This window comes from Mustela putorius, unplaced genomic scaffold (genome assembly GCF_011764305.1).
Source record: "Mustela putorius furo isolate JIRA1106 unplaced genomic scaffold, ASM1176430v1.1 tig00537227_pilon_pilon_pilon, whole genome shotgun sequence".
In the NCBI taxonomy this organism is placed as follows: Eukaryota; Metazoa; Chordata; class Mammalia; order Carnivora; family Mustelidae; genus Mustela; species Mustela putorius.
This window is the reverse complement of record NW_025422368.1, coordinates 30,113,802-30,130,530: the sequence shown is the minus strand read 5'-3', so window position 1 is coordinate 30,130,530 and position 16,729 is coordinate 30,113,802. Positions and strand designations below refer to the sequence as shown.

The following is a 16,729-nucleotide window of genomic DNA, read 5'->3' as shown; positions in this document are numbered from 1 at the left end:
CAGAACCATGATTCTAACCACTAAGTTGGAGCATATAATGATGATAGGGATGGTATCGGCAATACCATGGCAGACAAGAGAGAATTACACAGAGCAAAACATTACACTCCCTTCATCCTCCTCTTCAAGCCAAACTAAACCAGATCAAACAAAACAAAAGCACTCTCTCAAATATTAATAGCAATGTCTTTCTTCAACACTGAGATTCCATTAGGCCATTGATACATCTGAGACACTGAGCATTTTGTCCTGGAGGAGAGTTTCAGGTGGGGCAGGAGAACTTGAACTCTATAGCAGCAGTTTTGACAATCTTAGTATTTTGACATATGATGTGTCCAGATGTACTGTACTTAATTTGTGAGTAATCATCGTATTTTCTTACTTTCCACTGTGCTTTTTTGAGTGCTAAAGAAAGATACAAAATTAAAGCTAGTGACGTTGGGGGTGTCACTGGATGTTCACATGTAAATGTCACTGTGATTCAGAAGACTGAAATGTATTTGTTGAAAATTACCAATTTAATGGTTAGAATATAGTCAACAAAATAAACATTAAATTCCTCAAATTTGACTTTTAAATCCTTCTCTTTAAATATAAATTACACCATCATTTATCTTTTTTTTAATTAGTGTATATAGTATATTTATATACATTTATATTTATTTATATATTTATTTATTTATATATTTATTTATATATTTATATATATATTTATATACATCTTTTTTTTATTTACTTGACACAGAGATAGAGATCACAAGTAGGCAGAGCAGCAGGCAGAGGGAGAAGTAGAAGCAGGCTCCCCGCCAAGCAGGGAGCCCGACACAGGTCCCGACCCCAGGACCCCAGGACCATGACCCAAGTCGAAGGCAGCCGCCCAACGGACTGAGCCACCCAAGCACCCCATAAACATTTCTTTTTTTATCAAACTAGATATTCAGAGTTTTAGTATGATTTGCTCTCTGTTTGGTCAAGATGCCAAGGATGAAACACATTTCTTTGAAGTGCAGGGGCTTTCATATTTTTGAAACAGCGAACTTATTCATCAAATGAATATTAAGAAATTAAAATATCCAGTGGTGCCTGAGTGGCTCAGTTGGTTAAGCATCTGCCTTTGGCTCAGGTCATGATCCCAGGATCCAGGGATCCAGCTGAGTCAAGCTCTCTGCTCCTTCCGCACCCACCCCTAGTTTGTGCTCTCTCTCTCTCTCTGTGTCAAATAAATAAATAAAATCATTAAAGAAAGAAAGAAAGAAATCCATAATAAGGAAAGGTGGAAAAGAAAGTGAGAAGTTCTGAAGCCAGAATGGAGAAGCTGGAATGGGAGGTAGTTTGGGGGCCAGTTAGGAGAAGCTGGGGAGAGGGGCTCCGAAGATCTAGCCATTTGACATCTACCGATGCATCAGGCAGCATTTTAGGCAACTTTGGAAGCTCCATAGAACATAGTTTGAGAAGGATTATCCAATATATTTTAGGGTAATTTAGATAATAAAATGATCATAACTACCTTAAAATCTTATATTAAAGTTGCAAGTCTCTTCATCTGCTATTCTAATTAAATTTTGCCTTAAATGTGATATTATCTAATATACATATACTTATCATTAAATGCTACATTTTATTTTATGTGTTAAACTTGCATCTTTTTTATTTATAAGTGGTGGACAGTATCCTGAGGCGCTTAATTCCTGCTTCTGCCTGTGGCTTATATTCATCTTTTGACCATTTCTGTCAAAAATGCAAATGTACTTTTTACTGTAAAAAACTAAAGTAAATTATATTTAATAGGCTTTTAAATATAGTTCTCTGACACAACACTTAATTTAACATGGACAATTTTGCTCTTTTACACTGTGCTTTGGGAATATTTTTGAGGGATGATGTATTTCTTTTGATTGTTCTCTTATTTTGTGATAAACAGTACTGTAATAAATTTTGATCCTGCCTTTGGTCTCGATATTTAGTAGCTATGTATTTGTTTTCTTTGATAGCAACATGCATTAATATTTATAACCATTTTCCTTTGCAGCATCTCCCAGATGGCTCTGCGCCCAGTGCACATGTTGAATTTTATCTTTTACCATATCCCAGTGAAGTTCGTAGGAGGAAAACAAAATCTGTTCCAAAATGTACCGACCCCACTTATAATGAAATTGTGAGTATGATTCATCTCTTGTCCAGTCGCTTTGTATTTTTCTTACATTTTTTAGCTTAACAACCAAATATGGAAAATTTGCAGTAATTGGCAGCATTATTCCATGAAGGGAAGACAATTCGCAAAATAGCCACTATGTGCTGATCACTGTTCTACAAGCTATGGGAACTGGAAAATCCAGATCCTGCTTTCAAAGCACTTATGAACCAATTTTCAAATTGTGGCGTGCCTCCAGCAAGAGCCCCAAATGGCTTTTTTTTTCTCCCTAACATTATCCCTGACTTCATCTTATTTTCTCTAACCTTATTTTCTTTTACCTGGTCTTCCTTACTGAATAATTTTATCATAGTCTATCCTGTGTATAACAATAAACTTCATAAACTCTCCTTTGAACAACAAAAGAAAATAAACAAGTACAAAGCACAAATTAACTTATATATAGCTCTCTAATTCATTTGTATTTCACAATTTAAATATCCAATCCCATACTCCTTTCTGAGGCAAACCCTATATTTATCCTCTTGAATCCATTCCTTCCCATTTCTTCTTTACCTTGCTCGGATGATTATTTGTTTGCCGTTCTTAAGGCTGTTTCATCCACTGGATCCTCAGGTCAGAAATCATAAAAAAAGAAAAAAAAAAAAACTCCTCAACTCAGCCTTTCTAAAGCATCCGTATTTTCTTTCCTTTCCTATCACACCCAAACTTTTGCAAAACTTGGGATGCCAAAGTGGTCCAGTTGGTTAAACTCTGTTCTCCTGGGATGGAGCCTGGCATCGGGCGCTCTGCTCAGTGGGGAGCCTGCTTCTCCTTCTCCTCCCTGCTTGCTCTTGATCTCTGTCACTACCCCTGTCTGTCTCAAATTAACAAATATAAAACCTTAAAAAAAAAAAAACTTGCAAAAATGATTCACATTTCCTGCTCTCACTTCATTGCTTCCTTTTCATCCTTCAATCCTTTGCAGTGTGGATTCTGAACCTCATTGATGCCGCTTTCTTAGAATGACACCCGTGCCTGCTAATGGCTTCATCTAATGAGCCCTCTACTCTCCTGAACAGTTACACAGCTGCGTTGCTGGGTGCCCCCTCTTTCTGACACCTCCTTTTTGCTCAAGTCTTACCTTCTCTTAAAGCTCCCTTCCGTCTTCTCTGACCGCTCACTCAATTGCCTTCACTGCCATTCTTCTTCCGAAAAATAGTGTTGTTGGCTAGAGTTCCACAATCTATCCTTTTTTTCATGATATATTGTCTCTCAAAATTATCTTATATACCTACAAAATTTCATTGTACATCTCTGTGTAGGTTGCATCTGAATTTATTCCTCCAACCCTGGCTTCTGTCTTAACCTTCTGTCCTGCACTTCTGAGTGTTCCTGAAGAGAGATCCATCAGAATGTCTCCTAGACACTTTTAAACCAGGCTTTCCTCCTCTACTTGCCATCTCAAAAGATATGTTCTAATGACACCACCCTCTCTCTCACTCATTTTTCCAACTAATCGCCAAGTTTTGTCAGCTTAACACTTTGTCACGTGTGCAGCCACCTGCCTCTTGAATCTATCACCTTCTGTCTGCCCCATCACTGTGACTTTGGCTGTTACACAATAGCCTCCTCTCTGCCTCTTGTGTTTCTCAGTTGAACAATTCATATTTCTATCTAAGATATCTTCCAAAAACCACTCATATTTATTTCTCTCCTATTTAATTTTTTTTTCCCCAAAGACTCCTCACTGCCTACTGGATAATGTATGGAATACTAAATGTGACAATGATAGCCCTTAAAATGTGACCCAGTAGCTTTCCTGAGTTGTCTCTTGGCTCATACCATCTTCATATACTTTAAAAAATAATTGTTTTGAGATCCTTGTAGAGTCATATGCAGTTGGAAGCAATAATACAACAGAGAATTCAAATAACCTTTAGCTACTTTCCCTCAATGGTAACATCTTGTTTGACTACGGTACAATATCACAACCTGGAAATTGACATTGGTGCAATTCACTGGCCTTAATGAGATTTCATTAGGTTTACATGTGTTCCTGTGTATTTGGTTCTATGCATTATTTATTTTAATTCCTGTTAGTTCTGTGCATTTATATCATGTGAGTAGATTTGTGTGACCATCACCACAGTCTTGGTCCAGAAGAGTTCCATCACAGGGATCCCTGGTGCTACCCTTTTATAGCCACAAACACTTCCCGCCCTCTAATGCCCACTTCATCCCCAATCACTGGCAACTAGTACTCTGTTCTCCATCTTTATAATTTTGTCATTTCAAATGTTATATAAATGGAATCATACAGTGTGTAACATTTTGAGATTGGTTTTTTTCACTCACCATAACTCCCCAGCAATCCATCCAAGAAGGTGCCTGTATCAATAACTTGTTTTTTTCCACTGATGAATCATAGTCCTGGTACAGAAGTCTGACATTTCCTTTAACTGTTCACCTATTAAAGGACATCTGGGTTATTTCTGGCTTGGGCTATTGCAAACAAAGTTGTTGTGAACAGTGATATATAGATTTCTGTGTTAACATAAGTTGTAATTTCTCTAATATAAATGCTCAAGATGTAATTACTGGAATATATAGCAGTTTTATTAAAAAAAAAAATGCCATACTCTGTTTCTATACCAATTTACCTCCCACCAGCAATGTATCTATTTTCTCTAAATCTTTGCCATTTGTTATTATTTAGTATTTGTTATTTTTGTTATCATTTGATATTATTTGTTATTTATTATTATTTGTAACAAATTTGTTATTATTACAATCATTTAGTTCTTTTGACAGGTATAGACTGATACCTCATTGTGGTTTTAATTTGCATTTACCAAATAACTAATGATCTGAACTTCTGGTCATGTATTTTTTTTACCATCCTCTTTGGTGAAATGTCTCTTCATGTCTTTGCTCATTTGCTAATTGGATAGTTTGCATTTTTACTGCTGAGTTTTGAGAGTTCTTTGTATGTTATGGACAGTAGTCCTTTGTCAGATAAGTGGTTTACAAATACTTTCCACCTATATGAAGCTTGTCTTTTCACCCCTTTCTCAGGGTCTTCCAAATTAAAAGTTTTTAATTTTGATTTTGTATAATTTATCAATTTTTACTTTTATAGACAAGTCTAAGAACACTTCACCCTGCACAAAGTCCTAAAGATTTTCTCTTATAGTTTTTCTAAATGTTTTATAGTTTTACAATTTTATATTTAAGCTCATTATCCATTTTGGAGTTAATTTTTTAATAAAATGTGAAGTTTAGGTTGGAGTTCACTTTTTTTTTTTTTAACCTGTGAATGCCAATTACTACAGAACTATTTATTGAAAAAGCAATGCAATGAATGTCTCTTGTACCTTTGTCAAAAATAAGTCAGGGGAGCACCTGGGTGGTTCAGTGGGTTGGGGCCTCTGCCTTCAGCTCAGGTGATAATCCCAGGGTCCTGGGATCCAGCCCCAAGTTGGGCTCTCTGCTCGGCTGGGAGCCTGCTTCCCTCCCCCCAACCCCCGCCTGCCTCTCTACCTACTTGTGATCTCTGTCAAATAAATAATAAAATCTTAAAAAAAAAAAAAAGTCAGGAATATTTGTGTCATCATGACCTTTTATTTCCTCACACCTAATCATATTCTCAAGTCACATAAGACAGCTTGTCATCCCCTGAATAGTCCCTATGACCTCTGAGATGGAACTCATGCCCTTCATCTTTTCTGTTCTTCTATGCCTACTTTAAAGCTTACCTCAGACGTGGACTTTGTGAACCACTCTTTCCTCCTCAACTCTGACATCACACTGAACCATCTTTTACTTAGTCCTACGTGCTTTTTTCTTCTAGTAAATTGTAAATTTCTTGAGGATGAGGAAAATACTTTATCTTCTTAGTATCTTTAAAACTTAGTTGTTTCTAAAAAGATGTGTGAATTAAATATTTGGGGTAGTTTTATAAGTGATTCTTCGTATGCATATGTAAAAATGTAAAATTAGGGCACCTGGGTGGCTCGGCTGGTTAAGTAACTGCCTTTGGCTCAGGTCATGATCTCAGATTACTGGGATCAAGTCCCACATCAGTCTCTCTGCTCAGCAGGGAGTCTGTTTCTCCCTCTGACCCTCCCCTCTCATGCTCTCTCTCGCTCTCTCTCTCGCAAAGAAATAAATGAAATCTTTTTAAAAATGTAAAATTATATACATATATAAAATATATATATATTTACACATATAATTTAGTAAGGAAAGATATTTTGACATTTTATTATTTTCATGATGTCACTAGCTAGAGATATACCCTCCCAGTAGTATATCATTAGCTTCCCTATGTTTTGAGTATAAGACCCCCTATATCAATATCAAGAAATTTCTCTAGACTTAATGCTGTGCTTCATCATTTGTAATCTCAGGGTGGTTCTAATGACAAAAAGCCACTAGCAATTCAAGAGTTTAAGCAAACTGGTATTTTATTTATTTCAGGCTATATGTGTTACTTAAGAAAAATTAGCAAATACACATGCTTGGAGATTATTTTTTAATGCTTAGTGTATCCATAAGTTTTCTAATAACTTGCAGTAATGCTAGCTCCTCCAGCATTCATGGGCCATTGATCAGAAATCACTGCAATACTTTCTTCATCAACCAATACTTATAGCTTGGACACACACTGTTTATACTTTGAACACTTTCGAAAAATTGCTTCAAAAACAATAGTCCATACTCCATGCCTAATGCACTTCAATTTATACATAACCCAAATGAGTGGAAATGTGAGTTACTATGCAGATAAGTGACTATTTTTAGTAGTAATTATCATCATATAAACAAGTTTGGTGGGGAAGCTGGTTGAATTTGGAAAGCCATGAGGAAAAAAGACAACAATATTTTCATTTTTCTCCCATTATGTTCTGGGTTCCTATCAATACAACAAGAATCTCTATTTATAAGAAATGTGAGGATATAGGTTTCATCTCTGTGCCAAATCCCTCCATTATTCCAGAGCACCCTCACCAGCAATGTATATGTGTTTTCTAGGAAGCCCAGTAAATTTGACATGACATCCCCCTTATTTTTCACTTCTCCCCAGCTTTCCTTCCTGAGCTGTGCTGTTTCAGCCACTCGGTATGACTGGGATTTCTCAAACTGCCAAAGCAGTTCAATGTTCTGGGGTGTAGGAGAGAACGACCTCACTCTTCTTTTTATATAAATCTCTTAAAGGAATACAAAGGACATATTACATTGCATCATCAATGTCTTACGAAGCTTTTCATGAGAATAATTCTTTCCATTTTTATTCAGAGCTCTCTCTCTCTCCCTAAGACCCAGACTGAGAAAGCCTGCGAGTCAGGGACACTGCCAAGGGTTCCTTTCCTATGCACTCTTCAGACGCTAAACTTTTTTGATACACAGCCAAGCTTGTCTATTTGACACTTCCCAGAGTGATTCCCAACAGACTTTGTCAGCAGCCTCCCTGAAAACCCCTGTCATATACAAATCCCTGTTGTAAACATGACTGGGCTGCAGAGGTGGAGTGGCAGTAGAAATGCTCACAACACTGCCTAGGGCTTATAAGAAGCAGAGCGGGGGCTCTGGCTCCAATGCCATTGCTCTTCCCACTCTATTATCTTTGGCTTCTGGTTAAAAACCATCATTTTTTTTTTTTTTCAGTGATCCTTTAGAAACACAGATTCTACTTTATAACAGAACTATATTGTTAGAGTCCACGTTATTTTTTACATTGTATTCCTTTCTTAAATATTATTCTATTAAAATAAATGATAAAATAAAAAGAAGAAATTAGAAAAGACATTAGAACAGGAGCATTCTATGTGTTTGACCTACCTTATAGCATCTTGCAGAATGTGCCTGATATCTAAGAGCCCAAGTCTATGGTGCCTTCAGCAAGCCATAGCCAATGTTATCTGTATCATTCTCTCATTTGATATTCATAACATGAGGAAAATTCTATTTGTAAGTGAAGACATTGAGATCCCGATGCCAAACATTTCAATCAGGGTCAAGCAACTAGTTTTCCAGTCCAGAACTGCCAGAGTCCAAAACCCATTTTGAGCCCGCTGAGTGACGCTGCTGTCCGTGCCTCTCGCCGCCCACAGAGTTCTCCCATTCTCACCTATTTTGAACTCGCCTTTTCATTATCCTGCCTCCTCACTTCCCTTCCCCCCAGCACTAGACATGCTTCGGTTTCCACGTTATCGTTCTTCCACTGACGTCTGAATACACTGTAGAATTATTTACTATACCCTCGTGTCAAATAACGTGCAGTGAGTGCTGGTATACAAGTTACCAGATATTAACTACCCTAAACAAACTTCTTCCGTTTGAGGTAATAATTTCAAACCTACAAATTCCGTTATTTGTCAAAAAGCATTGAAGACTTGGTGCATGCCTATGGGTAAAAAGTATTTTGAAGTGAAATTGAAAAAGCTGTGCATTTTTGGTTCTATTCATGTGAAAAAAGAATACATTTTAAAATATTTGGTGAAAAAGTCTCAAAGACTTTGTGCACTTTGTTAGCATTACCCACTAATTATTCATTACACAGTAAGAAAAGAGTGATTTTTTTTTTCCTTTCTTATTTGTGTTTAACTTTCATTTAAATTCCAGTTAGTTGGGCGCCGGGGTGGCTCAGTGGATTAAAGCCTCTGCCTTCAGCTCTGGTCATGACCCCAGGGTCCTGGGCTCGAGCCCCACATTAGGCTCTCTGCTCCACAGGGAGCCTGCTTCCCCCTCTCTCTCCCTCTGCCTGCCTCTCTGCCTACTTGTGATCTCTGTCAAATAAATAAAATCTCATTAAAAAAAAATAAATAAATTCCAGTTACTTAACATACAAAGTAGTATTAGCTTCAGGTGTACGATACAGTGATTCAACACTTTTATACATCACCCGGTGCTCATCACAAGTAGGAGTACTAATCCTTTTAACAGTGTTATGGATTCAGTAAAGCAATTAAAATAGATATATATATATATATATATCACCTATGATGTGCAATAATTACATGTTTAAAAAACTTCAGTTACTTCTAAGAAAATACTTTTTGCATAATGAAACAGAGGGAAAGAAATCCATACACTAATATAACCTCTGGAGTTCAAATGTTTGTATTTTAACCAGAAAGGCAATTAATTCTTCAAGTAATTTCTTGAGAATTTCAGCTTGCTAAATACCAGGGAGATTCAACTCTGTATGGAACTGTTTCCTCCAGTCAACTAATGCAAAATACCAAGAAACAGCTGTTCTTTGTGTATTTGATGGATTTTTTTGGTATAATTTATCAGTGTTCAGTATGTACCAGGTTTTGTAGTAAGGCTTACATTCATTATCTCACTTATTCTTCCCCACAATGCTAAAAGGCAAATATTATTATCACCATTATGTAAATGAGAAAACATACAGTTAACAATAGATTGAAATAAATATAAATTAAGTGTCATAGAAATTTATATCTTTAGAGCTTATTTATATGATTCACAGTTCTTAAACCAGACTTTCACAAGACACTAATGCCTAGAGTTATACCATTTTTCTACTTCATGTACAGTAACACTTTGAGGGCCCCTTCATCTATTTGCTCTGTAAAATAAATGACTTTGTCTGCTGAAAGTGTTGTGGGGAGGAAAATGGAGGACAGTTTAGACAGTTCAAAATAGCCGCTGTAGAGAAAAGGAAAAGGAACTTACTCTGAAGTCTTGGAAAGATAAGAGTCCAGGAGGAGACATGGCTCACAGAGTCTACACTGGGCATCCTGCTGCTATTAAAGAAGATGAATTAAAGTGGTAGGGTTCTGAGATTTTTAAGGTAGCCCTTAAAATCCCTTACTATCCCAGGGGGTTCAATAAATGGAATGGAATAATTTCAATCCCTAGTCCTAAGAAACTTAAAAGATAATCTCGTGTCTGGAATGAGAGTAGGATTCTAGAAAAGGAGGGAGCCAGGAGCTGTCACGTGAAGCAGGGTAAACTGGATTAACATAGTATATTGCATCTCATGTCCCTTGACTGAATTGTTATTTACTTCATAAGTAAGTCATTGTTCAGAAGAGCTCTAAGATTGATCTTGAATGGAATTCCACTGGTACCATAGTGGGTTCTTCAATGGTAGACAAATGCAATGCAGTGGGTCAGGAACAATATCCAGACACACTGAGGAGGCCTCCAAACTGACTCAAAGGACTTCCCTCTCAAGTTATTCCTCTGCTTCTTTTTTGCGTATATAGAGAACACTGCTTTCTGTCTTGTAGTGTGGCTATAAAAAGCAAGCAAGTTTGTAGCAGCGTATGAAACTCCTCTTTTAAATGTGTTTTAAGGAGTTTCCCTGGCAACCATGCTGGACTTATACATAGCTGTCCCCTCCCCTTCAGGATGGGAAACTAATTTCTTGACAGTACTACATTTTTGAAGTTTCTTTCCTACTGTAGGCACTTGATGGTAATCCCATGACTTACTTGCTTTATATTATAGAACACAGTTAAACAGACCCCTTTTTAGAAACTAGTTACATGACTAGCAATGAAAAAGAGCAAGACACAAGACTGTACATACAGCAAAATTACAGTTCTTACAAAGTAATTATATATGTAAAACAAAAAACACACTGAAATGTTAACTATAATTATCTCCCAGTGGTGGAAATATAGATTTTCCTTTCTTTTTTGTCTCATACATATTTTATTTAATAAGCATGTGTTTTCATAATTAAAAATTAAACCATTTTAAATAAATTAAAGTAAGCATAGAATGAATTCTTCATATGTAAATAGAAATACTGTTATACTGCACTAAATTAACACAAGGAAATCACGGAGATTGGTCTGCTCTCCTCATTAGTCTTCAGCAAAGAAAGATAGTGTTCAAGGCCCCATGTTGCACAATAAATCCAAGGACAGTTAAAAGATGATAGGTACTTAAATTTCTTCTTAGAGAAAAATTTACAGTCATATTAAATTTGGGATGGACAATTATTAATGGAATCAGAATAAGTTCTAAGCTTCTTAGAGAAATATTCTGTCATTAAACTCCATTATGTTAGCAGAATCTTTAGCTTTCCAGAATCAGAGTTCAACATGAAAGATTCTACATTATCCTATCTATTCCAAGCTAAATGATATTAATAGCTAAATATTTTTATTAAAAGTAATACTTTTAAAGGTGCATTTAAGCATATCTGATTTATACTTTAATTATTCTCTCTGATTTCAGGTGGTGTATGATGAAGTCACAGAGCTCCGAGGACATGTCTTAATGCTTATTGTGAAGAGCAAAACCGTATTTGTGGGAGCAATTAACATCCAACTTTATAGTGTCCCTCTCAATGAAGAAAAATGGTACCCACTAGGAAACTGTATAATTTGACCATTTCTATCAACCAATGCATTATTCATTAACTACTTATATCTTTTTCCACTTCTAAGCCTCTCTATCACAAGAGCAGGACAATTTTGTTTTCAAAGATAGCTTAGTGTACCAAAGACACAAGAAAAAGAAATAAGAATAGTCTTTTATAGTTATATATTCTCTATTTGTGTTTCATTATTTTCTTAGAATCTTTTCTCCTTAATAAAGTACAAATTTATTGTGTAAAATTCAGTATGTAAAATAATAACAGAACATTTAATTTTGATACATCTTTTAAATCAAATATTGTGTACCTATGGTTATAGCAACACTGTTAATGTGGTTTCCAAGAAATACAGCAATAAATAAATCTCATCAATTAATTCAAGACCTAAGTATATCTGTAACAAATTTTTGAACTTGAATTAAATATATATACCTGTATACTGACTTACACTCCTAGTTATTGAGGGAATTAATGAGCTCTAACTTTTCTATCAGAAAAAAAAAAAAACAGGGGATAAATGCCTAAATTTTTTTAAAGATTTTATTTATTTATTTGACACAGAGAGAGAGATCACAAGTAGGCGGAGAGGCAGGCAGAGAGAGAGGGGGAAGCAGACTGCCTGCTGAACAGAGAGCCCCATGGGCGCCTTGATCCCAGGACCCTGAGATCATGAACTGAGCCGAAGGCAGAGGCTAACCCCACTGAGCCACCCAGGTGCTCCCCGAAAATTCTTAAATCAAATTTTTGGAAGAAACTTCTTTGTAGTATCTTACCTTTTTCAATGTCAATCAATTAATCAGCACTGGATTTCACCCAACTAATGGAATGATCACATTTTAAATTTCATCACCTCTTAACTCTAAGATGTTACAGTTAAACTCTCCCCTCTGATCAAAACCTCTTTTCTTTGCACGTCAAGAATTTCTTTGGGGCGCCTGGGTGGCTCAGTGGGTTAAGCCTCTGCCTTCAGCTCAGTCATGGTCCCGGGGTCCTGGGATCGAGCCCCACATCAGGCTCTCTGCTCCACCAGGAGCCTGCTTCCTCTTCTCTCTCTGCCTGCCTCTCTGCCTACTTGTGATCTCTGTCTGTCAAATAAATAAAATAAAATAAAATATTTTTTTTAAAAAAGAATTTATTTTACTTCTGAAGCTACTTTCATACCCATCATGATCTGAGTAGACAGTCTTAAGATTTCCACCTGCAAAGTAGGTAACACTCAAAGCACTGTGCCACATTGTTTAAGAGAATCAAAGACGAGTTCTTTTTTAGTGTCTGCCATTTAAATTACTAAGGAAAAAAATGTTAAACTCTTGCTTTTATTCAATGTTTCACTGTGAATGAATAAAAAAGTAATTTAAGCTCTTCTATATGGTCATCTACATAATGATGTAAACATGTAAGGGACTGTAAATTTATTCATTGAAAATATTTGAGTGCCAGCCTACAACAGGCAGAGAGACAGTGTAGACAACTGCACTGAAGGGAAAATAAACTTGTCAATCACAAGAAAAAAATCTGGGGAAAACCACAAATACATGGAGGTTAAATAAAAGCCTACCTAGACAATCAATGAGTCGAACAGGAGACCAAAAAAAAAAAAAAAAAAAAACCTTTTTCAAAATACATAGAAATAAATGTAAGTGAAAACATAGTGGTCTGAAACCTTTGGGATACAGCAAAAGCGGTTCTAAGAGAGAAGTTTATAGCAATAGAGCATTACCTCAAGATGCAAGAAAAATCTCAACTAAACAACCTAACCTTATAGCTAAAGGAGCTACAAAAAGAATAACAAATATCTAAAACCAGCAGAAGAAAGTAATAGACCAGAGCAAAGGTGATATAAAAACTAAAACAAAAGAGCTATCAATGAAACCAGGAGGTGCTTCTTTGAAAAAAAATTGAGAAAACTGATAAACCTCTAGTGAAACTTATGAATAAAAAAAGAGAAAGGACTCAGATAAATCACAAATGATAAAGAAGAAATAACAACAAACACCACAGAAATGCAAATCATTATAAGATAATTGTATGAAAAACAATATACCAACAAATTGGACAACCTAGAAGAAATGGATAAATTTCTAGAAATACATAAACTACCAAAACTGAAACAAGAAGAAATAAAAAATTTGAACAGACAGATAACCAGCAAAGTAATTACATCAGTAATCAAAATAACTCCCAATAAACAAAAGTCCTGGACCAGATGGCTTCACAGATGAATTCTACCGAACGTTTAAAGAGGTGTTAATACCTATTCTTCTCAAACTATTCCAAAAAATTGAAAAAGAAGGAAAACCCAAATTCATTCTCTGAGGCCAGGATTACTCTGATTCCAAAACCAGATAAAGACAGCACTAAAAAGGAGAACTACAAGACAGTATCTTTCATAAACATAGTTGTAAAAATCCTCAACAAAATACTAGCAAACAAATCCAACAATACATTTAAAAAAGTCATTCACCATGATCAAGTGAGATTTATTCCTGGGTTGCAAGGGTGGTTCAATATTTGCAAATCAATAAGCATGATACATCACATCAATAAGAGAAAGTATAAGAATCATATGATCATTTCAACAGATGCAGATAAAGCTTTTGACAAAGTATAACATCCATTCAAAATAAAACCCTCAACAAAGTTTAGAGGGAACATAAAAGGCCATCTCTGAAAACCTCATAGCTCCATCGTCCATAATGGGGAAAAGCTGAGAACTTTCCCCTAAGGTCAGGAACAAGACAAGGACGTCCACCCTCAACACTTTACCTCAACATAGTACTGGAAGTCCTCGCCACAGTAATCAGACAAGAAAAAGAAATAAAAGGCATCTAAATCAGAAGAAGTAAAACTTTCACTATTCGCAGGTGACAAGATTCTTTATGTAGAAAACCTAAAAGACTCCACCAAAGAACTGCTAGAACTGATCAATGAATTCAATGAAGTAACAGGTTACAAAATCAACATACAGAAATCTGTTCCAAAACTGTACAGCAATAATGAAGCAGCAGAAAGAGAAATTAAGAAAACAATCTCCTTTGCAATTGCACCAAAAATAATAAGATACATAGGAGTAATTTTAACCAAAGAGGTGAAAAATCTGTACTCTAAGAAGTATAAAAACCTGATGAAAGACATTAAAGATGACACAAAGAAATGGAAAAACATTCCATGCTCATGGATTAGAAGAACAAATATTGTTAAAATATCTGTACTACCAAAAGCAATCTACATGTTCAATCCAATCCCTATCAAAATACCACTAGCATTTTTCACAGAGCTAGAATAAACAGTCCTAAAATTTGTATGGAGCCACAAAAGATTCCAAATAGCCAAAGCAATCCTGAAAAAGAAAAGCAAAGCTAAAGGCATCACAATTTCAGACTTCAAGTGATATTACAAAGCCGTAGTAATTAAAACAATATGGCATTGACACAAAATCAATAGAACAGAATAGAAAACTCAGAAATAAACCCACAACTTTATGGTCAACAAATCTTTGACAAGCAGGAAAGAATATCCAATGGGAAAAGGGCACTCTCTTCAACAAATGGTGTTGGGAAAACTGGACAGTATATATGGAAGAATGAAATGATCACTTTCTTAAACCATACACAAAAATAAATTCAAAATGAATTAAAAACCTAAAGAATGAAATCTTTCCAAAGCTAGAGAAAGCTATGGCATGGATGGGGCTAGAGAGTATAATACTAAGTGAAGTAGGTCAATCAAAGAAAGACAAATACCATCTCATTTCACTCATAGATGGAATTTAGGAAACAAAACAAACAAGCAAAGGTGAAAAAGAGACAGGAACAAATACAGAAACAGACTATTAATTATAGAAAACAAACTGATGGTTACCAAGGAGGAGGGTGATGGAGGGCGGAGTGGCTTAAATAGGTGATGGGGATTAAGGAGTGCACTTGTGATGAGCACTGGATGATGTATGGAATTGCTGAATTACTATACTGTACCCCTGAAACTAATATAATACCGTATATTAGCTAACTGGATTTAAAAAAAAAAACTTACAGAAAACATTTGAATGTCTGATATGAGTTAATGTGATCCCATTTAAAATGCATGATCATACTAGTCAAGTAAGTCATCAATGCTGCTGGGCAATCACTGTTTTCAAGTCCCTTCACTCTCTCTTTCTGCCAGACAATGACTATGAGCTCTTCTCTCTGCTGAAAGCCTAGAACCTTCTACCCCAATCCTTTCTTTCAGCTGATGTTTCCTACTTCACTTAGAAATTAGAATCAGTCAAAAGACCTCTACAGAGTCCACTATGGCATCTACCACCAAGCAGATCCTATGTCCCTCCTTCCTACCTATCACCACAGGAAAGCTACCTATGCTCCTGCACAAAACCAACCTCTCAGCTTTTACATGTGATCCCAACCCGTCCAACCTGTTCACAAATGTTACTGGAATTCTCTTCTCAAAAACATCTTTCTTTATTTGCTACTGGGGAGAATTCCCTTCAGCATAAAATCATGATGTGCATGGCCGCATAATGTTACAACCATTATATAAAAAATATATCTATATCAGCACCCTCCTTCCTCTTTTAAATACTTATCCATTGCCTATTCCTCTTTGTAGCAAAACTCTTCAAAAACAGTTTACTTCGTCTCTGGTTTCTCTGCTTGCACTTTCCCTCAGACCCATTCCAAGGAGGTATTTGCCCTGAACACTTCACCAGAACTACTTCTATCAAAGTCTCTACTGACTTTCACACAGCTAAATCCAAAGGTTAATTTTCAGCTCTAATCTGACCTTATGGGTCAGCAGTATTTGACACAATCAATAATTCTATCTTCCTCAGTATTTCTTCTTTGCTTGGCTTCCAGGCCACCCACACTCTCTTGTGCTTCTTTTCTATAACATTGGTCACTGCTTGTCAGTTTTCTCTGCAGGAGCATCTTCTCCACAACCTCCAATGTTGGTATGACCTGGAGCTCTCTCCTAGGTCCTCTTCTCCATCAACCTTCACTCTCTAATGATCTCATTTATTCTCATGGCTTTAACTAACATCTGTTTGCTGATGATCCCCAGTTTTAAAACTCTAGCCCAGATCCCCTCCCCAATTCTGGAAGTATCCAACTGCCTACTCAATATTCTCCTTGAGTAGTTAATATCTAGTATCTCAAACTCAGCATGTCCAAAACTAGACTCTTGATCTTTCCCCCTCAAACCTGTTTTAAAGAGCAAAAAACCTGAAGTAATCT

At 36.1% G+C, this 16,729-nt stretch overlaps 1 protein-coding gene across 2 annotated transcripts in view; it reads left to right on the top strand.

The window, feature by feature from the left end:
* Positions 1 to 11,876, top strand: part of PIK3C2G (phosphatidylinositol-4-phosphate 3-kinase catalytic subunit type 2 gamma) — a 354,996-nt gene extending 343,120 nt beyond the window's left edge. For both annotated transcript variants that reach the window (XM_004755743.3, XM_004755744.3), the window contains exons 32-33: positions 2,030 to 2,155; positions 11,354 to 11,876. In XM_004755743.3, the coding sequence (XP_004755800.1) occupies positions 2,030 to 2,155; positions 11,354 to 11,506 (279 nt within the window). In that variant the 3' untranslated portion in view covers positions 11,507 to 11,876. The remainder of the gene's footprint in view (positions 1 to 2,029; positions 2,156 to 11,353) is intronic.
* The last annotated feature ends 4,853 nt before the right edge of the window (positions 11,877 to 16,729 follow it).